The sequence below is a fragment of the Juglans regia genome, chromosome 7, assembly GCF_001411555.2.
Source record: "Juglans regia cultivar Chandler chromosome 7, Walnut 2.0, whole genome shotgun sequence".
Taxonomy (NCBI): Eukaryota; Viridiplantae; Streptophyta; class Magnoliopsida; order Fagales; family Juglandaceae; genus Juglans; species Juglans regia.
In genome coordinates, this window is record NC_049907.1 from 7,910,641 (window position 1) to 7,925,147 (window position 14,507).

Consider the following 14,507-nt stretch of genomic DNA (forward strand, 5'->3'; position numbering starts at 1 on the left):
CATACCAGGCCAAGCCTTTGTATATGTTGCATTGGCTGCGACGGGCTGGGGAGGTTCGCAGGGCTACGAAGGACTGGGGAGGTGCAACAGTGTGGAGTGTAAGTGAGGTGTGGCGGAACGCAAGGGATTTCACTGAAGTGAATATGTTCTCTATTTTTCTAACGTATTTGATTTTGCTATCTCCTGTAATGTGGTTCATGGGATTTAGATGTGGATTGCTGACGTGTCCATTTGTTATTTGTTGCCGTTGAAGGACTAAGTGTTGTGAAATGATGTATAAAACACACACATCAACGATGACAAATAAAGTGAAAACAACACAATCAAGCACACGACGTACAATATACGTGGTTTGGCAAATTGCCTACATCCATACAGCTGCAGAAATCTTATTAACTAGAGGAAATTATAATCACTCGATCTCAACTCACTCTCTAGGGTTTTTTACTCTTTCACACCATATGCACTCACTAGACAATTGTTCTCTCTCAAAATATGCTTGAGGCCGTACAAAACAAGTCTAATATGATATATTTATAGCAAACGGTGTTGTACCTCGCTCGAGCAACGTGTTGAGCGAATACTAGGGTTTATGTTTCGCTCGAGCAGGGTGTCGAGCAAGACTCAAGCGAACTTTTGGACTTGAACTTTACTTGAGTAGCATGTCGAGCGATGTTGAGCGAACTTCGCTCGAGCGCAATTTTGAGCCAACTTTCAACAAACACTTTTTTCAGCTCCAAAACCATTCACCACATACACCCCAACAATCTTCCACTTGGAGCCTGGGTCTCCATATGCCAGCCACTGTTTCCAGCCAAGCCCTATCATTTCTACAGTTCACAGCTCCTGTCTTCAAGCTAGAATATGCACTGAAGTCAAGCCAGACTTTAGTCTTCCACGTACATTGCCCTTAGTTAGCACATCCACTGAGCGACTCACAACTCCCACTGCACTAGGAGCATCCGGTCTCGAACCGATCTTGGAAACCTCAGCCAACTTTCTCAAGCTTTCATGAGAAACAGTAAAGCTAAATCTCTTTGGTTTCCTCACATGTTTCACACGATCAAGCCAGCCTTTTTGCACTCTTGTATTTCTCTGCACATCACTGAACACTGATGTTAAATACAAAGAGTTAGATCTCTTACCATGCGCTAAGACCAGCGCACCCTTAGTGATCTTCCAAGCTCCTCCAGAGAATGCTATTGTAAAACCACTATCATCAAGCTGTCCCACAGAGATAAGGTTTTTCTTCAGATCTCGAACATCTCTAACTTGTTGTAAAGTCCACACGCTTCTGTTTGGAAGTGTGATGTGCACATCATCCACTCCCACTATATCCAGTGCCTCTCCATCAGTCGCATACATCTTCCTAAAATCATCAGCAACATAATTCGGCATGATTTCTCAATGTGAGGTGCTATGGAATGAAGACCCTGAATCCAACAGCCAGTCATCAATCAGATTGTGCACTGCGAGAAGTCAGGCATCATGAATTTCTTCTGTCACTACGTTCACAGTATCATCCTCAGCAGTTTCTTGATTCCTGCAGTTTCTCTTGATGTGGTCCGGCTTGCCACAACTCCAGCACGTGATCTACTGCCTAGATCTCATCTTACTCATCCCTCTGCTCTTGGAGTTTGACCTATCATATCATTTACCCCTATTGTCAACAATCAGGGCTGATCCAGAATTCGAGGACTCACCCAAGTCTCTCCTATGCACCTCTTCAGCAAGTAACATGTCACGTATGTCGTCGTAGTTCAGTTTTGTCTTACCGGCTGAACTACTCATAGCCATCCTCATGGCCTCTCAACTATTTGGCAAGATGCCAACAGAATCAACGCTCTGGTCTCATCATCAAACTCAATTTCTATATAAGACAGTTGATTTGTGATCATATTGAATTCATTCAAGTGTTGGGCTACAGACATACCTTTCGACATCTTCAGATTGAGCAATTTTTTCATCAAGTCTACCTTATTATTTGCAGACAGATTTTCATACATATTGGACAAAGTTGACATGAGGTCTACTGTGGTTCTCTCCTTACTAACATTGTGTGCCACTGTTATGGACAAGGTCAGCCGAACAAGCCCCAGAGCCTGTCGATCTAACAGGGTCCACTCAGCATCATCCATCTTCTTCGGCTTCTTTCCCAATAGTGGAAGATGTGAAGTCTCTTCTCATAGAGATAATCCTCGATCTGCATCTTCTAATATCCAAAATCAGTGCCGTCGAACTTTTCGATCCCGGGTGCAATCACATTATCTCCAACTATCATCTTTCAGATTCGACATTGGCTCTTGATACCAGTTGTTGTGAAATGTTGTGCAAAATACACACACACACACACCAACGATAACAAATAAAGTAAAAGCAACACAATCAAGCACACGACGTACAATATACGTGGTTTAGCAAATTGTTTACATCCATAGAGCTGCAGAAATCTTTTTAACAAGAGGAAATTACAATCACTCAATCTCAACTCACACTCTCTAGGACTTTTTGCTCTCTCATACAATATGCCCTCACTAGACAGTTGTTCTCTCTCAAGATATGCTTGAGGCTGTACAAAACAAGTCTAATATAATATATTTATAGCAAACGGCATTGTACTTCGCTCGAGCGGCGTCTCGAGCGTGCATTGAGCGAATGAACAAATTAACATTGGCTCGAGCAGGGTGTCGAGCGAACACTAGGGTTTGTGTATTGGTCGAGCGGGGTGTCAAGCAAGACTCAAGCGAACTCTCGGACTTGAACTTTGCTTATATATGTGTGTGTATCGTTTAATTTTTGTGTGTGTTGAAGGAAACAAAAGAGCTATATATGTGAACAAATGCTTTGATTCTTATGTTACTTGCGAGAACCATGCATGATATGTGAGGTCTTAGTCAAGTCCAAACTCGTTAAATTCATATCAAAACATTTTATCGTAAGGAAAAAGAAAAGAGATAGGTGCTAAGCAATGTGGTCACATATTTGAGGTAATGGAGAAATTTATTCCTAGATAGTTAAGGTGCTGAGTTAGTAGAGGCCATTCTCTGCCTGTACTTAAGCAATTGGCCATACTGTTAATAATAGTGTAGTCTTTGTTCCTCTACTGTATCTTTACAGGATCTTACCATGGTTCAGAATTAGATAGTTTTCTTTTTGTATCTGCCCCATCCTTCCAAGTATTATGGCTGAAATCCTTGTAAAGTTATTTGCTTCATACTAATTTTCAGCCCCGTCACGCTGTTAGAATAATTTCAAATATGGGCTACATCTGATTGCATGTTTTATAAAAACGGGTTAGATATATATATATATATATATATATATATATATATATAGCTCACAATGGTACTTTGGTTTAACCCATTATGTTGAGTGATCATTTGGGATTTATTGCACCTTAGTGATATAGGATTATATCCTATTTATATTGTTGTAAAATTACGTATGTAGGCATGGAAGCTTAAGGGTCTTGTTCTGAAATTTTTCTAGACCCATTGGAATTTGAATCCTTAATGGGAGGACTCCATAAGTTTTCTTATATAAGAGGTTAGGTCCCCTCTCCTCTCCATACATTCATTGGCTTGCCCAATTGATAGCTGATATTTTGTAAAGAGTAAGGAGGGGAAGATCAGTCTGCATTCTTCAACTATGTCTTCCGCAGGTACATTCTCTACATTCCATACTTTGTATTCGTTTATGCAGATTCTGTTTTCTAGCATGCTTTTCGTGTTTTTACGTTTGGTATCAGAGACTTCATGCTAGGATTAGAATCTTTCGTAAGAATAAGAGGATGTTCTGTTTTCGATTTTCGCTCTTGCCTTATGGTTATGGTTTCATTTAATTTTTATTTTTTTAAAATTCTTAGGAACCATTTTTTTTTTAAAAACAAATTGTATTACATAAACGATTGATCAAATTCATATCAAAATCGTTTTCTGGAATGCTATTTACTTGTTTTAGATGTCTTTAATATGTTGCTTTGTTTCGGTGTTGAGATTTATAAAACTAGGGTTCATACCCATTTCAAAGTTTGATTAATCTACACTAAATATGGATACCCATTGTTTTCAAAACATCATATATGTATTTTTCGGCTACTTAATATTGTTTCCCCTAAATTAATTTTATTTTTTTGACCCAAAAATTGCAAGAAATTGAGAAAAATCCATTTGAAAACCCGTAGACCCATACTGCTGACCCGCGACCCACTTTTAGACCTAGCTGGAGGTTGAAGTAAATTCTCCTCCACCCAGAACGTTTCCCACGTGCATTAGGTGGCGAGTGCAGCACGTGTAGCCTCACAAACAGTGTTTTTTGTCATTTTCTTTTTCCAGTATTTATTTACTCGCCCTATTAATTCTTTATATATTTTTTGAAAAATTTTAGTACCATCATAAGACACTGTTTTATAATTTTGAACATTATTTACACATTTTTCTAAGGGCTACAGTGTACTGAATATTGTGATAAATTTTTTGGTGAATAATCAGTATCTTATATAATCTGTGCATATATGTACTCTCTCTCTTAGCATGTTTTGGATGCATAATAATTTTGTAACTTGTTATAAGCATTTTTGTATATATACAAAAATTTAATGCTTATATAAAACATATCTGTTGTCTTATATAATTGATTTATTCACACTGTTTTTGTCACACAATCACATTTGAACTCTGACTTTAATTATGTCAAGTTGATGATGTAAAAAAAAGATATCTTTGTTTCTAATTTATTGCACATAATATCTTGCCCAAATGTGTTATTGTGTTTGACATTTTAGAAAATAGTGTGAACTAGTTAATGAGATTGCATTAGTCTAGAAATTTCCTTCTGCCTAAAGGTGATGGTATTTCGAAACTGATTTGATTTTATTAATTAGCTTTATGATATGTTTTAAGAGTACCTTATAGCATGTTGTTTAGTCAGCCCAAAGGTGATTTGACAATGATGCACCAAGGCTCTTACTGTAATGAAACTCATATGGTTCCGAGCTTAATTATGGGTTGTCTAATTAATAGCTCATATTAATTAGAAAGATTTGATATCATCCATTGACTGCATGCATTATGATTGGATGATAATTAAATAAAATGTACTGTTTCATGTTTCCACGATTTTGAGTGCCTCCTCTATTTCAAGTTAATTATCTGCTATTGAAACCTTGACTGAGAATAATTATGTGAAATGGAAACGAGACGTAGAAATTGCTCTTGGTCTTTTGGGATTGGATTTTGCCCTGAAGGAGCAGCCTTCAACACCTACTGATAAGAGCACTGCTGAATATGTGGCTGAATATCAAAAGTGGGATAGGGTAAACATGCTTTGTTTAAAGATTATCAAACGTTCTATATCAGATTCAATTATGGGAGCTATTTCGGACAATGACAATGCTAAAAAAATTTTGGATGCCATAGGACAAAGGTTTGTTGAATCCAATAAAACTGAAACTGGAGACTTAATGGATAGACTGATGAGTATGAAATATAATGGTTCTAGTGGAGTTAGGGAGTACATTATGAAAATGATACATATATCCTCTAAGCTAGAAGCCCTCAAAATTCTCATTGTCGAGCCTTTTCTGGTTTATCATGTTCTTAACAGTCTTCTTAGCCAATTTAATCAGCTAAATGTTGTTTATAATCCTCAGCGGGATAAATGAGATTTAAATGATTTAATAGTAGTATGTGCCCAAGAGGAGTATAGGATGCGTTGTGAGACTGTTGAAACTGTGCAATTGGCTTTTCAGCCACAGCAGAACAAGGGGTCTTTTCATAATCATAAGTATAAGTTCCACAAGGGAAATAAGTCACACTGAAATCAATATAGTAAAAGGTTTGAATGTCAGACTTCTTGTGATCCTAAATAAATTATAAAGAAAAATTATCAATGTAAGTTTTGTAAAAGGAAAGATTTGTAAAAGGAAGGGTCATTGGCAAAATGATTATTTTAAGTTTAAAACTTGGTTGGAGAAGAAAAAGAAGAACTCGGCAGGTACCTCCTTGGCCTTAGTTTGTTTTGAGTCTTCTTTAGTAGATGTGCCTTTAAATTCTTGGTGGATAGACTCAAGTGCAAGTATTCATATCGTGAATTCCTTGCAGGGGTTCGTAAGCAAACAGAAGCGAAGTGAGAATGAAGTGAGCTAATGAAGTGAGCTTATGCGTTGGGAATGGAGTTCAAGTAAAGGTTGAGTTTATAGGAGTAGTAAAGTTATCTTTGGAGTCTGGTTTTTCTCTTATTTTGAAGAACACAGTTTTTGTACCATCAATGAGACGGAATTTGATTTCTATCTCAAAACTTGATGAATTTGGTTTTTCTTTTAAGTTTGGTAATGGAAAAAGTTGAATTGTTTTATAATTATTGTTTGGTTGGAAATGGTTTTTTGTGTGATGGTTTATATAGAATGTCTTTAGCTTCTTTTAGTGAAGTCTCTTGTGTTACCAATGTAACAAAGAAAAGGTCTTTAATCTGTGAATCATCTTATATGTTGTGGCACAAGAGGTTAGGACATATTTCAAAGGAAAGAATGGAGAGATTGGTAAAAGTTGAGATACTTCCCTCTCTGGATTTTTCAGATTTTAACACATGTGTGGAGTGTATGAGAGGGAAGCTGACTAAATCCACAAGAAAGGGTTCTAGTAGGAGCGACGGTATTTTGGACTTAATACATACCGACATTAGTGGACATTTACCTTCTACCATATGTGAAAATAAGTACTTCATAACTTTTATTGATGATTTCTCACGCTATGTATATGTTTACCTGATTAATGATAAATCCCTAACTCTTGAGAAATTTAAGATATTCAAAATGGAAGTAGAAAATCAATGTGGGAAAAGTATTAAAGTTGTAAGATCTAATCGTGGTGGTTAGTATTATGGGAAATATGATGAGTCTGGTCAAAACATGGACGATTTTGCAAAATTTTTATAAGGGTGTGGAATAGTGCCTCAATACACTATGCCATGGACACCTGAGCATAATGGTGTTTCTGAAAGACGAAATCGGACTCTAAAGGATATGGTTATGAGTATGATGAGTAGAACAAATTTTCCAGAATATCTATGGGGTAAAGTTTTAAAAACAGCTATGTACATTTTAAATAGGGTTCCCAGTAAAACTGTTTCAAAAACTCCTTTTGAATTGTGGACAGGTCGTAAACCAAGTTTGACTCATTTCAGAGTTTGGGGATGTCAAGCTGAGATTAGGATTTATAATCCTCTTAAAAAGAAACTAAACCCAAAATCTACTTCTAGTTATTTTATTAGGTACCCAGATAGATCAAAAGGATATAAGTTCTATTGTCCTAATCGTGGCACCAGAATTGTTGAGTCCATTACTGCAAAATGTTTGGAGAATGATGTTGGTCTCAGTGGGAGTTCTGCATTAAAGGAATTTTTTGTTGAACCTAATTCAGTTGTTGTTCTAGTTCCTGTTGTACAGGAAAGAGTAGTTTCTCTGCCAATTGAAGTTGTTAGTGAAGAATCCAGACAACAAGAAGAAATTCCAACAGTGATTGACTCAGTTTCTGAGCTACCAGTCAGAAGATCTCAAAGAGAAAGAAGGTCTGCATTGTCTAATAATTATATTGTCTTTTTGTTAGAGTGTGATTTTAATATTGGGCATGTAGTTGATCCTGTTACTTTTAAGCAGGCCTTGAATGTCTTGAGTCAGATAAGTGGTTAAGTGCTATAAAAGATGAAATGAATTCTATGGAAAATAATAGAGTCTGGGAACTTGTTGAACTTCCTCCAGATGCTAAGGCCATAGACAACAAATGGAGTTTCAAAAGTAAATTAGACTCAAAAGGGAATGTTGAATGAAAGAAGGCAAGATTAGTTGCGAAATGGTTCACTTAGCGGGAAGGCATTAACTATAATGAAACATTTTTCACTAGTTTCGTCTAAGGATTCTTTTATCATTATCATGGCACTCGTGGCATACTACGATTTGGAGTCTCATCAGATGGATGTAAAGACAGCATTTTTAAATGGAAATCTTTATGAAGAGATTTATATGAGACAACCTAGGTTTTGTTGCGAACGGAAAAAAAAAACTTGGTATGTAAGTTAAATAAATCCTTATATGGCCTGAAGTAAGCATCTCGACAGTGGTATTTGAAGTTTGATGATGTTGTAATTTCACTTGGTTTTGTTGAAAATGCAGTTGACCAGTGTATGTATCGCAAGACCAATGGGAGAAACTTTATTTTTCTTATTCTGTATGTAGATGACATTTTGATTGCTAGCAGTGACTTAGGATTACTTCATGAAACAAAGAGAATGTTATCTGCTAATTTTGAGATGAAAGATCTAGGAGAAGCTTCTTTTGTACTTGGCATTGAAATATGTCATGATAGAGCTTGTGGTTTGTTGGGACTTTCTCAGAAAACTTATGTACGGCATGTACTACAAAGGTTTGAAATGCAAAACTATGCACCTGGTGATGTACCCATCATAAAAGGAGATAAGTTTAACAAAACTCAATGTCCCAGGAATGAGCTTGAAAGGGAATTTGTAAAGAACATCCCATATACTAGTGATGTGGGGAGTTTGATGTATGCTCAAGTTTGCAGTAGACCAGATATTGCCTATGCAGTTAGTGTTCTTAGTAGGTTTCAGTCGAATCCAGGGCAAGAGCATTGGAAAGCAGCTAAGAAAGTTATGAGATACTTGAAGAAAACTGAAAGTTACATGCTCACTTTCTAGCGTTCAAATCACCTTGAGGTGGTAGGGTACTCAGATTCTAATTTTGCTGGATGTCAAGATGATTTGAAATCGACCTCAGGTTATGTTTTTATGCTAGCTGGAGATGCTATTTCTTGGAAGAGTGTTAAGCAAACTCTGGTGGCATCTTCTACTATGCAAGCTGAATTTGTGGGGTGTTATGGAGCTACTATCCAAGTTGTTTGGTTAAGGAACTTTATTTTTGGATTGAAAGTTGTTGATTCTATCTCGAGGTCAATTACTATTTATTGTGATAATAGTGCAGCGGTACTCTTTTCAAAGAATAATAAAAGTTCTAGTGGATCCGAGTACATTGACATCAAGTATTTGGTGGTCAGAGATAGAGTTAAGGAAGGGCAGACAAAGATAGAGCATATAAATATAGAGGCGATGATTGCAGATCTTTTGACTAACAGACTCGCTCCTAAAGTTTTTAAAACGCATGTTACTAATATGGGTATTGTGGAAACTTTTGATTTTTTGGTTAGTGGGAGTTACTTATGTAAAAAGAACTATGTTTTGCCTTGATCTCTTTACAGGGTACATAGGCAACCCATTTGTTTTAGGGTACAGCTCCTTTTCTAACAATAATAATAAATCTCCCCTATTCATAAACTGAGTTTTTTGAGTAGCATTTGGCTTATGTCTTTTATTATGATATCATTTTGATCTCGAGATATATGGATAAAAGTCATAAGATGAGTCTCTTTTAGAGACATGTGGCTTCATTTTGAAGCATTATGAGGACTGATATGAATTAACACAGCTTTTGATCACATTAGTGTTAAGTTCATACTACATACTGCCACATTGGTCGGAGGATGAGGATCTATGTCGATAAGGATATTAGCATTTGTAGCTGTGGAGTGGTCTTACATCGTTTAAGTGGTGTAACGACTTTCGTTGATATTCTTGTTGGACCGGATCGTATTTTCTAAGGTGCTATCATTTGAGCTATATGTTTGTGTCGCCACCAATGTAGTCTAACCCAAGAGTCATTTTCAACACAAGTTTTTATTTTATAGCAATTAATGTTTGTCCAAGTGGGAGAATGTTAGAATAATTTCAAATATGGGCTACATCTGATTGCATGTTTTATAAAAACGGGTTAGATATACATATAGCTCACAATGGTACTTTGGTTTAACCCATTATGTTGAGTAATCATTTGGGGTTTATTGCACTTTTGTGATATATGATTATATCCTATTTATATTGTAATAAAATTACATATGTAGGCATGAAAGCTTAAGAGTCTTGTTCTGAAATTTTTCTAGACCCATTGGAATTTGAGTCCTTAATGGGAGGACTCTATAAGTTTTCTTTTATAAGAGGCGAGATCCCCTCTCTTCTCCATACATTTATTGGATTGCCTCATTGATAGTTGATATTTTGTGAGGAGCAAAGAGATCAGTATGCATTCTTCAACCATGTCTTCCGCATATACATTCTCTATATTCCATACTTGGTATTCGTTCATGCAAATTTTGTTTTCTAGCATGCTTTTCGTGTTTTTACACATGGGTCTTTCATCCGAGCTCTTGCCTGGCTACCATTTGCTCTACAGCCGTTGGAAGAGAGTTGAACGGGCAAACCTTTTATTTATTTATTTATTTTTAGGTGATTTAGCTCCTTTTGGGGAGTGGAAACCAGCTTTCGAGATTAGTTGTATTGGATATGGACCGAAAAAGTAAGCGAAGCACTGGATTTGACATCCTGATAGTCGTTGAAAATGACTACACATTTTTGCACTAACTTGTTGAGGATACAAAGGTGCAAATGCATATGCTGTCAAGGTGTCTGAAGCTCACCAATGTGCTAAAATAAGTGCAAAAAGAGTATATATAATGAGATCCCACTTAAATCAAAGCTGATGACATCTAAAATTGAGAATAAAAGGAAGTCAAGTAGTTTGCTTCCCCCACAAACTCTGTAATTATGAGTTCAGCATGAGTGCAAATAGAGAAATTTTAAGTGGAGTATTGCGTGTACAGTCTTATTGATGAATATAGGATAAAAAGAAAAAAATATCATTTTAAAAAGGATATTGTAATTTTAATTTTTTTTAAACATAATTGTATGGACTTGCATGAGCAGTCCTCATTTGGAGACTGTATGTAGACTAACTCGTACAAAAATTATTCCTTGAACATCATGAAATGGAGACAAAAATCAAGTAGTTTTTTTGTATATGCCTCTTCCAAGTACCTGTGATTGTTTTCATTGTTTGACTCGTACATTGAATGAGCATCTTGCGTTTGATTCCTTGACCGAACTCAGTTGAGTTGAATTCGGTTCAGATTTTTAACTCTTCTAACATTCAAATACCTAACTCTCAAATCATAAAATTCATCTCAATTCAAAACCTCTTCACACATAAAACCTACAACCTTTTTTTAACTAAACACATTTTTATACACGAGACCCACAACATTTTTTAACTTCTCATAAATACATTTAAACTTATTTTAAATTCAAATATATCTAAATTCATCTTAAGTAGATCTCACAGAACTTACTTCACTATTTCAATTCACTATTATTTATAAATAACTCAATTCAATTCAACTCAACTCAACGTTCAAATGCAGCTATTTGTTGAAGTCGAGTTTATACGGCCACTCCTTCCCCTGTAAAAGAAAAAGTTCGTAGTTTTTTTATTATGTAAAAAGTTAGCTTTTGTTATTTTCTTTAGAGACAAACATGTTATTTATTCGTTAATTTGTACAGGCGTGGCGTCAAAAGTAAAAAAGTGCTGAAGTGAAGTAAATGACATCAAACGAAGGACAAATCATGCCGCTTTCAAAAATTTAAGGAATGATATATTTTTTATTTTTTGATAAGTCAGTTTAAGGAATGATATATTCAAATGAAAGCATAGAATGATCAATCTGTTCTCTGCTAAAGGAAAGAACGGCTATAAACAATTGAGGCTGTAATCAATAAACAAAGTCTCTATATTCTTTCTAGTTGCGGTTGAATTAACAAAGCTAAAACATGTACAACAACTAGAGAGAGAGTTTAAAGGACAGGACAGCCCACCAACACCTATGGATCTGCTTTTCCTGCCACTTGCTCATCACTGGAATCAGATTCATCTTCACTCAGCTCCTCATCACTAGATTTTTCTTCTGGGGCAGCTCCAATGTCTTCCGGCTTCGCATACTTCTCGCGGTATTCTGAATGGTGAGAGAATACAACAAGCAACATGAAGTCGTATCAGTGCATAAATATATGGTATTGAAATGCAAAGGAAAGCTACATGTCTTGTCATCTGGAGAATTTTTTAAACCAAATATAGGTTGAAAATAAATTCAATGCCATGCCATGTACAATGGATTACTCTGCCAAAAATAACAGTAAATCAAATATCTAGCCGCTGGATGCCTGCTTTTATCGAGGGGAAAAAGCAAGGATAGCGCAGTGAAGTGGGGGTGGCATTCATGGCAGTGGTTGCAGAGCTTGTGGAAACAGAGTGGAATGGCAATAAAAATGGTAAGGAAAGTATGGTTCCAACATGGTTGTAACGAATATGAGGCAGTGGCACTCCACAACCACAGTGGTGGAAGTGGTGCATACAGTGGATAACGTCTATGATGCAAGGAAACACATTGGCAATTGTGACAAAAATGACAAAATAGGCAGCACCATAGAAGCACTGATGTTGATTTTTGTAGTAGGTTCAATACTGGTGATGATTGTATTACCCAAACAACCAGGGTTAAAAATACTGATTCATATATATATATATATATATATATCCTTTTATTTCTCTTTTCTTTTGCTTTTGATGAGTAGATGTAATGATCACATTTTACAATACCCTGTCATAATCTGTTTGTGAGCGTTGCTTGCATGATGAAGAACCATTAGAAACGAATAACTAACAAAAACCAATGTTCTTGACATGGCAAGGGAAACATATAAGGTACATGAACGTATATTCTTTTTCCAATGTCAAAACACCCATTCTAAGGTTGAACAAGCGGACAAATCACAAACAAAACAATACCTTTCCATTTTACTCAGGTCCAGAACTCCATTGACAATGGGAGAAACTCTTTTGCTTTTACAATACAGATAAATTTTGTTTATGAAGGTAGGACCGAAGCTAGCACTTGTAAGATAATTGAGGTCTATCGGTACAAGACCACATCTTCTCATATCTAAAAGAGAACTGTGACATTTTGTTATGCAAGTTAATAAGATCATTAATGTTGTAAGATGTAAGCCGCCTTCTCAGGTATCGGACAATGTGAAGTTCCCAAAATACTGGACAGTAATGTCGAGGAGTAAGACCAGTGATAATCCTCAAACAACATATGTCCTATGCTCTTGAAATAAAATAATGATTGAAAAAACATGTGCCTGAAACTACTGCAGCTCTAGTATTATTATAGACATGACATCAAATACTTGTGAAAAAGATCTATACCTTTAACTCTTTGTTCATAAGCAGCTCGGTCACGCATCATCAAAGCTGCAGCCTCTCCATTCAAAGGGCTTGATGGATTGGGGTACAGCAGAAGTTGTGGTAGGAATACTTCAAATACATTTACAAGATCTGCAAAACGTGGATGCTAAAGACCATTACCAACAACCTCCTGAACTAGTGAGAGCGACAGATACTTTGATTTTAATGAAAAGGCCCAACTTTATTACCAAACATGGGGCTCCAGCTTTGATTTATAACATCTAAACAAACTGAACCTGACCTGAAATTAATATCAGACAAGATGGTCAGACTTGTACAAAATTCCTCTTAAAATTAACGAATGTGATAAACTACCAATAAAGAAAACAAAATACATGTTTTAACATTTATACTCACATCTCATCAATGTTTGGGTGGTAGATCTTATTAACGAAGCCTATGGAGGGAGATTTATATGGATAAGCATCTGGTAACTCAACTCTTATCCTCCACACACCTCCATGATAAGGACCTGCCAGAATACATCACATGAATGCAGGAAAAACTCCTGTGCTCAAAACTGTAAAGCTCCATTACCAGTCTAGCAATAAAACTTCTGAAGCCGTTGAGAACAACAAGCAAACAACAAATCTACTGATGTTATAAAGAATTCTGTGGGTAATCTTTACAGGGACAAAACGGTTCTATATTTCAACCAAAAGGCCACAGTATACACAATATAGAAATCAAAATATTACTCACTAATCAGCTTTCTAAGACCAAAAAAGCACACTAGGTACTTCAAACCCCAAAATTGCATAAAGTAAGGGAGTCCGAGAACTTAAAAGCAATTACGGGAGTTTCAATCTACAACTTATGAAATAAGAAAGTTGAAACCATCTTGTAAAGCTCAAAAACTCATGCAGCAGCACCAGAAATAAGAATTAAAACCAAGATATGAGTATTGAAGATTTACTCTCACTGGGTCCATTGAAATCAACATAGAACTCTTGCATGCCATCATTGATCATCTCTACCTTGTAGTCGCCCATCATCCTAAAAAAACACAAATATAAAAATTGACTATAAAAAAATGAACCGAGAAAAGATTCAAGATGACCCAAAAAACAGTTAGAGGAATAACAGTTTCATCAAGTCCATCTCTCGGCGTTTGCTTGGGGAAGACATGATTTTTCTTTACAATTTTGGCTCCTTTTCTCTTTCCAGATGTCTTGGGGGTAGAGAGAGAGAATAGTTTCTTGTAGAACTGAGAGAAGCAAATTCAGACATTAATGCATGAAACTTAAAAGGAGATATTGAAAATGATGATGGTGATGATGATGATGGAGGAGAGGTGAAGTTTTCA

General features: G+C 36.1%; 1 protein-coding gene across 1 annotated transcript; it reads right to left on the bottom strand.

The window, feature by feature from the left end:
* Window positions 1–11,589: 11,589 nt before the first annotated feature.
* Window positions 11,590–14,507, bottom strand: LOC109021528 (ubiquitin-conjugating enzyme E2 4-like). Its single transcript, XM_035691540.1, has 6 exons — window positions 14,286–14,507; window positions 14,118–14,197; window positions 13,559–13,673; window positions 13,390–13,442; window positions 13,163–13,291; window positions 11,590–11,906 (listed from the first exon to the last, which is right to left on the bottom strand). Exons 1-6 carry the CDS (start codon window positions 14,327–14,329, stop codon window positions 11,776–11,778), a joined length of 552 nt encoding a protein of 183 aa, XP_035547433.1. The 5' UTR covers window positions 14,330–14,507; the 3' UTR covers window positions 11,590–11,775.

Excerpts from the sequence above, each read along its gene's own strand:
- LOC109021528 (XM_035691540.1), bottom strand. The coding sequence starts at position 14,329 with ATGTCTTCCCCAAGCAAACGCCGAGAGATGGACTTGATGAAACT. Across the intron at positions 14,198-14,285 it reads GAGATGGACTTGATGAAACT|GATGATGGGCGACTACAAGG; the intron begins GTTATTCCTCTA and ends GTGTTTTTTTAG. Across the intron at positions 13,674-14,117 it reads TTTCAATGGACCCAGTGAGA|GTCCTTATCATGGAGGTGTG; the intron begins GTAAATCTTCAA and ends GTATTCTGGCAG.